This window comes from Onychomys torridus, chromosome 5 (genome assembly GCF_903995425.1).
Source record: "Onychomys torridus chromosome 5, mOncTor1.1, whole genome shotgun sequence".
Taxonomy (NCBI): domain Eukaryota; kingdom Metazoa; phylum Chordata; class Mammalia; order Rodentia; family Cricetidae; genus Onychomys; species Onychomys torridus.
The window spans coordinates 20,333,181-20,344,705 of record NC_050447.1 but is presented as its reverse complement, the minus strand read 5'-3'; the positions used below and the strand labels follow the sequence as shown (position 1 = coordinate 20,344,705).

The following is an 11,525-nucleotide window of genomic DNA, read 5'->3' as shown; positions in this document are numbered from 1 at the left end:
ACTATTTTGATTGAAATGTGTTTGGTTTACAAAATATTTTAAGAAATAATATTTCTCATTTTCCCTCTACAAATTAGTATATGTGACCATAGTGGAATTTAATTTCTAATCTTCAATCTTAAGAGGAGAAAGCTTCTCTAAAAGAAAATTTCAGGTCAGGAAGGTCCAGAGCTACTCAATAGGCCGATTATTCCGCCAAGTATTCATCCAGTCAAGTCAAGCCCCTTAAGAATAACTACATGGGGCGGAGAACTAGCTGAGTGGGTAAGAGCACTGGCTGCTCTTCTAGAGGACCCAGGTTTGGTTCCAGCACCCCCACAGTGATTAACAAGCATCCATAACTCCAGGTCCAGGGGACCCTCTTCGGCCTCCACGGGCCCTGTACACACATGATGACCAGACACACATGGAGGCAAAAACATGCACATAACACAAAATAAAAACAAATAAATCTAAAAACCACCACTACTACTACTTTGGGTAGAGTCTAAGTTTTTTCTGTAGAGCATAATAACATCAATGAAAAAAAATGATGAACTACATCCATAATTGTGAACTCAGACTGTATTTTAAGTAAAAAAGTATACTTGAGGTAAACATCATAAAACCAGAACTTTGAAGTCGTCAGATTTTACATTGCAAATTTGTTTGCTCATTGACGAAATCATAAAATAGAAATGCCATACTGACAGAGTGGAGGTCTACAAAGCAGGCAACAGTGGGATCGTTTTTGAGAGCTCCAGAGAAAGCCTCTCATTCCTAATGTCATTCACCCATGATTAGTAGATTAACATGTGGGCTTTCTGCACTCGCTCACCTGAGTACATACATTCATTGCATATGGCAGGTATCAGTGTAAACATTACTTAGCATAATTAATTACTTAAGCAATTGCTTCAGCTACTCTAATGACTCTTAAAATGCTTTAAGACACATGAAAAACAAATAATTACATATACTTAAGGAGAAAATTTTGTTGCTCAATTATCCAAATATGTATTTAGCCATCAATTTAGAAGACACTTGCTTCATGTGTAAAAGCATTTCATTCTGAAACCTAGCCAAAGCAAAGAATTTGGTTTCAAAGACTGAATGCAGAGTATTAACTAATTATTTTTGTATATTCTTTTAATAAATTGCTTCTTTATTCGAAACCTGAAATATAAGTGATATTAAGAGCATGCAGACATGGGTCCCAATTAAAATGGCATTTGGAGAATTTTTCACCTAACCTAGAGGGGATATGTTGCTGCTGGATTCCTGCCTGGGCATAGCCTGTGGCCATACACTGACAAACTAAGCTTTTTGATTCCTTGGCTATTGGTGACACATTGGAAGGTCTGTTTTCTATGTGGATACTTCTGACACACTCTAAAGTTTGAGAGGAAAATTAAACACAATAAAAACTCTCTCTTGGATTGGGTGGTACAAAATACAAATTCGACCATTATATAAATAGAACAAATCTGATTTATTTATTGGGAAAGTACTACCTTCAGAACCATCCAACTCAAATTAAATTTAACTCTGTAGCAAACAATTCATTTTCTCATTAGGCAATCACTGTTCCCTTCAATAAGGCAATCCCACTCAGCTTGTGGCCACAGCAGTCATTTCAAAACATGGTCCCTTCTATACTATGGATAGCATTAAAGGATATGCTGACCTTAGCAGGCATTTTAAAGAAACTTGCAATAGATATGCATATCAAGGAGATTGTGTGCTCTTAGAAAATGTCATCTAGATAAGGGTGCACTCCCCTCTCCTAGCCAGTGACCGAGGAAACTGAAATTTAAATAGGAAAATATATCTGCAAAGATAAAGATACAAAATTTTGCCATGTTTTTCAGACTCCTTATTTCAGAAAGGGAAGTAATTAGAGAAAACATAGTAATATTATATGTGAAAGGGCTGAAAATTATTTGTACTTGTTAAACTCATGGTATTGATTAATACTGGCCAATACAGAGTAAGACTAATGAGTTTATTATGAAAATTGAGCTGAAAAATTCATAAAAATATACAGCACTTATCACCAGTTAAAGCAACCAGTAAAAGCACAATGTAAGACAAAAGGAACTTACTTGATATATGCAGGGTAATAAAAGTATTTTAGGAAGAAAATATGTCATTTTAGTAAAAAAGCTTTCTGTTTTGAACATCATTAGTTGATAAGTACATTTACAATATTGTCAATCAACACCTTTCCAAAGTCAGGCAGAAGCACAGTTTTCTTTCCCTGGAACACAGATTAATCAGCCTTTTTGTCTGAAGTGCCCTCCTCATGGTTCTCAGGACTGACTTTATTACTAGCCACAGACCGAGCTGTCTGAACTTCATCTGGCAATGAAAATACATGGCACGTCTGGAGGTCTAAGTACGTTGTAAATATCTTGGCATATTCTGGGTGCTTTAGGGCAAAACTTTTGAATTCCTCTAGAAGAAAGAAACAAAAATCAATCAATTAGGGTGTTTCTTCTTTTGGCACAATGAAACTTCACAAAAAGATCTTAATCATGCAATTATTGACAAATCCTGTTACTCAACTCAAAAAACTGCTGACGAGAATATGAACCGTACAACCGCTCTGTACGAGTTTTTCCAACATTTAGTCAAGTTGAAGATACATGTTTTAATGACTCACTAATTCTATTCTGAGGTACACAACCTATGGAAATTGTGAATTGTACCTGGGAGACATATATGAAAATATTCATAGCAACATCATTCATAACAGGGAAAAAAGAAAATGGCTCAGATGTCTATCAGCCGCAGCAATTAATAAAACTGTAGCACATTCATGGAGCACAATGACCACAGGAAAGCGGGTGAGCAATGATGATGAGTTTATGATTCTGTATGCTGAGTGAAAAATGCTGCTATGAAAAACCACAGATTATAAGAGCTCATTTATATAAAGTTCAAAACCCCAGACAAAACTAAAACATGTCAATGCTTATTTTAAGAAATACATAAATACCTCAAATATTTTTTTAAATTTGGACTTGCACAGTATTAGGGGAAGGGAGAGATTCAATATATTCTGAAAAGAAAAAGGCTGAACTGCAAAACAAAACTAAACTCTGGCCACTGGTAGATTGCCAGATTGCCCATGTCCCAGTGGATGGTCCCATACCCATGTGCATATATGCAGTGCTAATTGGACTCAGTGGGTTATTTGCAAAAAAAGGAAGTAATGTTGGAAGGGACACATACCAAGAGGGCCTAAAGGGAGTTAGAGAAAGAGAACATGAGGGGTGGATATGATAGAAAAAACAAACAAACAAACAAAAAACAACCTCTCTATATATACATTGTATGAATTTTTTCAAATAAATTTATTCCTTGTGATCAGAATATATCATATTAAAAATGTAATTAAAGGAAAAAAATTTCCTGGGACTGGTGACATATCTCCGTAGTCAAGAGTACTTGTCCTTGCAGAGGACCCGGATTTGATTCCCATCATCCACATTGCAGTTCACAACTGTCCATTATTCTAGTTTCAGGAGATCCATTGCCCTGTTCTGACTTCTGTAGGCACCAAATATGCATATGGTCCACAAACATCCACATAAGTAAAAAACTCTTACACATAAGATAAATAAATCTAAAAAAAAAAAAAAATCCCAAAACAATGTAGCATAATTCTCTAACAGATCATTTAAGCTGACAAAATTATATCTATATCTATTATTATCTTCCAATGAAACACTTCATCAAAATTTGGTAGTTCTGGGGCTGGAGAGATGGTTCAGTGGTTCATTCCCAACACCCACATGTTGGCTCACAACCTTCTGTAACTTCCATTCGAGGGTATCTGATGCCCTCTTCTGACCTCCTTCGGCTCCTGCGTGTACGTGGTGCACATGAACTCACAGAGAAATACAAATAAACATATAATTTTTTTTAAAAAAAGCTTTAAAAATAGATATTTAGGAGTAATAGAGACTGTTAATGGAAGCTAATACTCAAAGAAAATTTAGTTAACACGAGTTTTTGAAGATTCTTTTTTAGTGAACTCAATAGATTCATGGCCCTTTGCATGTAATTATCTAAAAGAGAATATGGGACAGACAAAATGCCAGTAACTAAACACAGAGTAAGAGAAGTATGTGACCTGACTTCCCTATCCCATGAGCACTAATGAGCTGAACCTCTGTGAACACCATCAGAGCAATGTAATTAGGTAGTTCGTGTCCCTCAAGTCAGAGGGGAAAGCTTGGGGAAGGTAATCCAGCTTGGCATCCAGGACCACATCAAAGCTAAGCAGGAAGCAATCACCTAGACCTCTGCACAGAGGTATGTTTCTCAAAGACTACACTGGGAAATACAGGGAAAGTGATTCAGCACCATTGTCTTGATGTAGGGTCTTGAACTATCAGCATGGAGGAAAAGCCAATGCACAGGTCTGTATCTATACACGGTAGCACAGACCTTCTTCTGTCATGGTCACCCCCTCATGGGGGTTGCTCTAGGATGCCAAAGACAAGGGTGCCCATGTTTACATAAACTACTACATGAAATCTCAGGAAAGATTCAGCTACCACTACTGTCGGTGCCTTGGTCCACACTCCTCCGCTGCAATTACAGCCTAGCTTGACTAGCTTACTCGGGGCAGCCCGGCCACACTCACAGCAGATATGAGAGGCACTGAAGTGTAGTCAACGGCACAGGCTCTAACGCCAGACTCTTTGAATCCTGGCTCTGAAAATTTCAGGTGGACAGTCTTCAGAAAGTTACTTTGTTTTTTGCCAAACACAGATGTGAAAAACAAACAAACAAACAAACAAATAAGAAAAACCAAGAAGCAGGATACTGATTAAACAAGTTTATATACACAAGACATAAAAGACTACCTGATGTGTAGGTTTTCAATAATTAGCTATTACTATCACCATTGTAACAATATTATGGTCACCACCATTGCTATTACCAATAGTTAGCCAAGGGAAACACACTCATCAGACTCTCAGTTAATAGCCCGGATGCTCTTCTCATAGACAAATGGGGATTTGGGGGTTGCCTACTCACCATAGGAGACAGAGTCCCCCTGGGCAATTTCCCTGAAGAGACCAGAAACTTCAAGGTCAGGCACTCCAAGAGAAGCCTGCAGAATGGAGCAAAACTCCTCTTCTGTTATGAAGCCATCCTCGTCCACATCGAAGAGCTGCAAGGGAGACAGCATACAGAGGTCGGGCCCTGAAGCCTGCTGTACTGAACTGCCCTGGAAAGTAAAGCCTTTAATAATGGAAATAGTTACATGTAGAGTTACAGATACATACATCATGTATATGCATGTGAGGGGGGCAGGGAGAGAATGGTCTCTGCTACTCTTAGAAGACTTAAAAACCGACAGCAGTTTGGTAGTGGAAAGAGGCAGAATTAGAATAGGGGCCGTGCCAAAGTGCATAGTTAGAGACACGGGAGTCCTGGAGGGACGTGATGAATCTTACCCCAAGAGGTCCACAAAGGCTGTCATTACAGTTGGCTCTCATGATGCAAAGAGATGTTCCCAGAAGATAAAAGGAATGGCAGGTGAGTCCCTGGGACTTGAGTCCAGAGACTGATGGAGAAGCCAGAACCAGAGCATGGTGGAGGCACATGGCTCTCACCTAATACTTGCAAGCAGAAGTGGTGTGATCACATGTATTCTGAAAGAGGCCTCCGAAGCAGAGTGTGTAGGACAGGATGGGGGCAAGAGTCTTTTCCAAGCAAGAAAACCAAGCGAGTCTAGGGTGGACAAGCAGGACAGGTAGGACAGACTGTACAAGCAACACAGATAGGAGTGTAGAAAAGGGTGATAGTGATGGGAAGGAGCCAAAGAACTGGCGTTTTCTAGTTGGGTAACTGAGGGAAAACAGTCATGAGAACTACTGCCAAATGAGATTAGAGCTGGACCTAGAAAAGTTAAATTTGAGTTAGAGGTGCCAGGAGGAAGGAAGGAAGGAAGGGAGGGAGGAAGGGAGGGAGGGAGGGAGGGAGGGAGGAGAAGGGAGGGAGGGAGAAAGGAAGGAAGAAGGAAGGAAGGGAGGAAAAAAGAAAGAACCAGCTATGAGCTCAAGAGACTGGGGTTCCAGATAGAAATGTGGGTAAGAGCTGAAGCCACGGGTGTGCAGCTTGTCTGTAGAAAAGGTGTGGAGCGCAGAGTAAAGGCACACAGCCCTGGGACAGTCACCGCTGAGACGTGAGGACAGAAGAGGAAGTGAGACTTAGAAGCAGACGACTGTGTGTCTTCTGAAGCTAACAGGGTTTCAACAGAATGAGACTTGACAGTGCTAACAGGCACCGGACTACATGGAAGACCAAGGAGGACAAAGTATTTGCTAGATCTGGTAATTAGGGGATGAGAAGCTTCCAGTTTCAGACAACCCAAAGGGAGGTGGCAATGAGAATCAAGGAGCAACAGTGATGTGCGGTGACAACTGGCATGGGCATTTCTAAGAAGTTCCAGAAGAGAGGGCAGGAGACGGGCAGCTAACACCAGGCACGAAAGATGATCGTACTTAGAGGTGGAAAGGAAAGCAGTGAGCTAGGGAGGTAAAAATCCACGCCATGGAAAAGGAGTAAACGATGGGTATTGACTAATGAAAATCCTGTCCGGGTATTAAGGATTTTTCATTGGAACTTCTTCTTTACAGACACTGATCAAAGTATTAATCCTTAATGTTCAGAATATACTTTGCCAATAGGTGCCACTGCAGCCCTCTGAGACATGCAGCTGCTGAGGCCCAATGAAAGTCTGTAATTCTGTCCCAGGACGTAAAACCCGCAAATGGCAGGGCTAGCAGATGCTGGAGGTCAGGTCTGAAAGGCTCCGGTACTTGAAATCTCTATTGCAGACCAAACATCAGATCAAAGACACAGAAAAATGGCTTTAGTAAGGTCTGATAACCATGGAAAGAAATATAAGTGAATATTTAACACTGAGTGAGAGAAAAAAAATCCATAGCTCAAAGTTGGGATTTGTGACCCCAATAAGGGAAAACAGGCTTCTGGCCAATTCCCTGCTGTTGAGCTTTTAACTGGGGGTGAAGGTGACTGGAAAGAGAAGAACTGACAGGTTGTCATAAATTGTAGACCACGGGTTCCTTATGTGTCTTAGACTTCAAACAGTAACTGCCAGGGCTCAGTGGTACCTCTGCTATTCTACCTAGAGCTCAATGTAAAGAGGAAATCAAAGACAGGAAGTTAGCTATGATGTGCTCACCACAGAAAAGGATGTGACAGGATTCTATGTACTATGAAAGCAAATAACTAACTGAAAACAAAAAAATATGTAAAAATATTCTCAAAACGTAAAACATACTAAAAAAACAACTTTAGATAACCAGTGTGAGCTAGGCATGGTGGCCTGTACCAGTCATCCTAACACTCAAGGGGCTGAGATAGAAGTACTTCAAGTTTGAGCCAGCCTGGGCTACAGAGTGAGATCTTGTCTCAGAAAAAGAAAGTAGGTAAGTAAATACATAAAGAGATAGGTAAATAAAAACCAATGTAAATCATGACCCTTGCCACAGAGAAAAATGAGCTAATTACAGATGTAAGTCTCCGTTTCCTCCATCTTCAGATCAAGGTCTAGGCTGGTCAAGATTTTCATGGTTTCTTTAAAAACAGTAATTACTGTGATTGAGGGCTAACTTTTCTATTGGGTCTTTCATTGGCAAACCAAGAGTGGCTATTTGCTCAGCTAAACGTGTAATTACACATACAAACCCAAAACAGAAACAGAGATGTCTGGATTGAAATGAGTTAGCTCTCTGCGTCATTGTAGGTTTTTTGATGAGTAAATCTAAAAGCTGAAGGTTTGGAATTTTGGAGAAGAGTCTGGCCCCTGCATCATGCCCATCTGCTGCACATCAATCACCAGGTTTCGTTACATCCGGTTCGCTCAGTTTCAAGCAATCTGCAATAGAAGGTGCCCTCGGGGTGCTCCCAACAATGATAGAACACCCACCCCTTGTGGCCTCTAAGACACAAAAAAGGAACCTTGGCCAGAGAATTTTTGAGATAATAGAGAAGGGGAAAGGCTGGTTGGAACCACAGTGGAATCTCTGTCTCAGAGAAAGCCAGGGAGAGAGAAGGGGAGGAGATGGGAGAGAAGGTCACTGGCTTTCATGCTACACAGAAGTGGAGGCTGTTGCTATACAAGTGAATGAACCCTGCTTGGCAAGGCCAGGGGGAGAAGAGGGTACTGGCTCTGTTGAGAGATGCCCCGTAACTTAGAACTCAGGACACACAGCAATAAAACACTACAGACGAAGCATATCCACCTCAGGACATGCGCTTTAGTGTATAGCATGTGTGAGTGGCCAGTGCAGTCTGGCAGTCTGGATCTTCACAAACCACAGTTTCCTCAAGCTTTGCTGGGGATAAGGAAGATTTTTTCTCCTAATTTAGATCCCTGCACTACGATGAAAATATGTTGCATATTACAGTAAGATCGGCAGGGTAGATAGACACTGGGGACATTTATGATGATGTTGGCCTGACATTACCACACAAAATAAACTCCAGCACCAAAACACCACTTAAATGGTCAAACAGACGCAAAAAGAAGGACAGATCAGAACTTTCTAGATGAATTAGGATGAGGGGCAGGGAGTGGTATTTATTTATAAATCGTACTTCAGGACTTCAAAAGAGGGCTGAAACGAAATAACATCAATTTGCCAAATCACCCGCTCTGCTCTTTTTCTTGATGCTCACATCTAGACTGCTTCCATTGTTGTTTAAATGGATGCCTGTGTTTCCTTTATTCTCAGTGGCAATCGACTTAATCACATTATCCTCCTGAACATGTCACAGCAGATCTATAAACTCGGGGGAACAGATTCACCGACTTTTCAAATAATGGAGTTAGAGTCAACACATATTTACAAGGCCAAGTGAGATGTGGTCAGTGGGGTTGGCAGTACCTTAAATGCCACCTGGATGATCTCTTCTGTGTTGGCAGGGTTGCACAAGACAGCCAGGCCGATCACATACTCTCGGAAGTCAATACTGCCATCATTATTCTGTGAAAAGACAGCCATCAGTTAGGAAGGCGGTTATTGGATTAGTGTTAGTCACCCCAGGTGAAGCGTAAGCATGCCGCGTAGCACTGCAGAATCACTTACTGGGACACTGTAGAGAGAAGCCTCCTGAGAACGACAGCAAGGCAAGGGCCACCCGTTGCCAGTTCAGGAGTCAGAACATGCTATATCCAATAATAACTATAAATGCTTACTCCCAAGGCCATGGAAATCGACCCACCAACACTCATTGTGGTGCCTAAGTTTGGAATTGCTTTGATGAGGACCCTTCAGGGAGACAGGGACTAGGATTCTAATCCTTAGTGGAAATAAAGCTTTGGGTCCATGGTGGAAATGGTCCTGCCAAGACGCCCAGCACCAGTGAAGGAAAAAAGGGAAACTGAGGCATTAAGGCATTAATCAAGCTGCGTTCTTTAGTTTTCTGGCTTAATTTGGAGCTGCCATGGCAGACCCAACAACCCTCTGGGGATCTGTGGTCCCAGAAGCACCTGTACTTCGGCGTCAGTGAAAACCAAACACAACAAGCATGATATGGGTCAGGAGGGGTGTCATGACAACAGAGAACAAAGGATGGGTGATCCTACCCAGGCTGGCACACACCTTAACTACCAAGAGAATGAGGGCCTATGATAAAGAGGAAAGAGAGAACAAGGGTTGGTGGTGCCCACCTTTAATCCCAGCACTCGGGAGGCAGAGGCAGGTGCATCTCTGAGTGCGAGGCCAGCCTGGTCTACAGAGTGAGTTCCAGGGCTCCAAGGTGAAACCCTGTCTCGAATAGAGAAGAAAAAGGAGGAGGAGAGGTAGGTCAGAACACAAGGGAGAACAGACTCGAGAGGAAACGGCGGGTGGGGGGGGGGGGGGGGGGATGAGATGGAGGGTGAGACAGGAAGAAGGAGGAGGGGGAGGTGAATAGGAGGAGGAGAGAATCCCAGGTGTGAGACTCGATTCAGCGGCACAACCCTCAAGTGATGAAACTCCTGACAAACCGTGCACCGAGGGCAAGGCCGAGGCAATACTTCATCTCACAGGTTCACAAAGGACAGGTGGCATCATCGTGCACAGATCGTCACCTAACACAACCGGCAGGAGCACTTGAGAAAGGGGGTGTCCACAAAAGCCCCTGACTTGGAGGGTGGCTCTCTGTAAGCACATTTTCTAGGGAGGTTTTCACCAGCCTCTCAACAGCCAAACCTCAAAAAGTCAAATCACTTTCTTCATATTACTTTATCTTACTGCAGGGCGGAAACTAGAAGGAATAATAATTTAATTTCACGTTTCCACTAGAAAAGCAGAAACAGAGATTTTAAGATTTCCCCCAAGTATTAGGGTTTATTTCCAAGACAAAACCTAAAGTCATTCGACTTCTCTATTTGCCTAGAGACTATCTCGAGGATAACTGTTTTTAAAAATCAACTTCACTGCTGTATAAGTTACATTCAGCTAGCTGCATCTGCTTGAAGTGTCTGGCTGAAATCACATACACCAGGTAGTGCCTGCCACAGTGAACATCTGTATGTCACCACCATGGAAGCGTCAAAGACAGCATCCGAAGGAGCACAATATGCTTCTTGTACCACCACCATTTAATTCTTTACACACTGTACACAGTGGTTTTTCATGAGCCTTAGATACTGAGGAGCTTACTGAATTATAGCAAAATTGCTCAACATAGGTAAGCTTCCTATGCAGTTGACTTTCCCTGAGCGATACATGAGTCGTGAATGAGCAGTCCTCACTACACCATCAACCCTGTGTGGAACACGGGTCAAGCACCCCAACTCTTTTTGCAGAAATGAAAATGCAACAGACCCTTCCTATTACCACGAGAAACAAGGCAATGTGCCAGTGCCCAAATTTACATTAGGATATGATGGCTAAGCGTTCTTCAATGGACAAGTTTTTTTATTGGTATGATTATATAATGGCAGACCCTTGACTCACATGAGAAAGACTATGTCATTTTTTTTTCTAGTAATGTAAAGGAGGAAAAAATCAATATGGAAGTTACTTGCAGAGATTACTTTATTGGATTAATAACATGCTACTGAGGCTTCTAAATCAGTATAATAAAATTTAGAACTGGAAGAAACTGTTGAAACCAAGACATGAATTAAATTTCAAGTTAATAAAACTCACCATTTCTATAACTGCAATTAAATTTAAGTAGTTTGACCACCAATCATTCACATCTAACAGTTTGATGAAGTATATTTTTAAATGTACAAAGAGTTATATAACAACATACATTCTTTTTAATTTTCATATTTTTGAATCAGTTCTGTGATTTTAAAAAAATTGTTCCATAAATCTATGGTAGTTTCCTTAAAACTTCCCTAGGAAGAATTATAAATTTAATAATAGCACCTGGTTTTAAATTTTTTTCATAGCTACATTTAAGTGAAGAAATAAACCTTTCAATGGAAGGTCCAGTCATTTCTCCATATCCTTTGTCAAGGCAGAGCTGAGGAATAGTCTAGAGTTGGCACCAAA

The 11,525-nt window shown here is 41.2% G+C and overlaps 1 protein-coding gene across 1 annotated transcript in view; it reads right to left on the bottom strand.

The window, feature by feature from the left end:
- Window positions 1–562: 562 nt before the first annotated feature.
- Lpcat2 (lysophosphatidylcholine acyltransferase 2) overlaps window positions 563–11,525 on the bottom strand; it is a 61,864-nt gene continuing 50,901 nt past the window's right edge. Inside the window, exons 12-14 of the mRNA XM_036189149.1 lie at window positions 8,919–9,017; window positions 5,035–5,170; window positions 563–2,436 (exon numbers count right to left, since the gene is read on the bottom strand). Of these exons, the coding sequence (XP_036045042.1) occupies window positions 2,252–2,436; window positions 5,035–5,170; window positions 8,919–9,017 (420 nt within the window). The 3' untranslated portion in view covers window positions 563–2,251. The remainder of the gene's footprint in view (window positions 2,437–5,034; window positions 5,171–8,918; window positions 9,018–11,525) is intronic.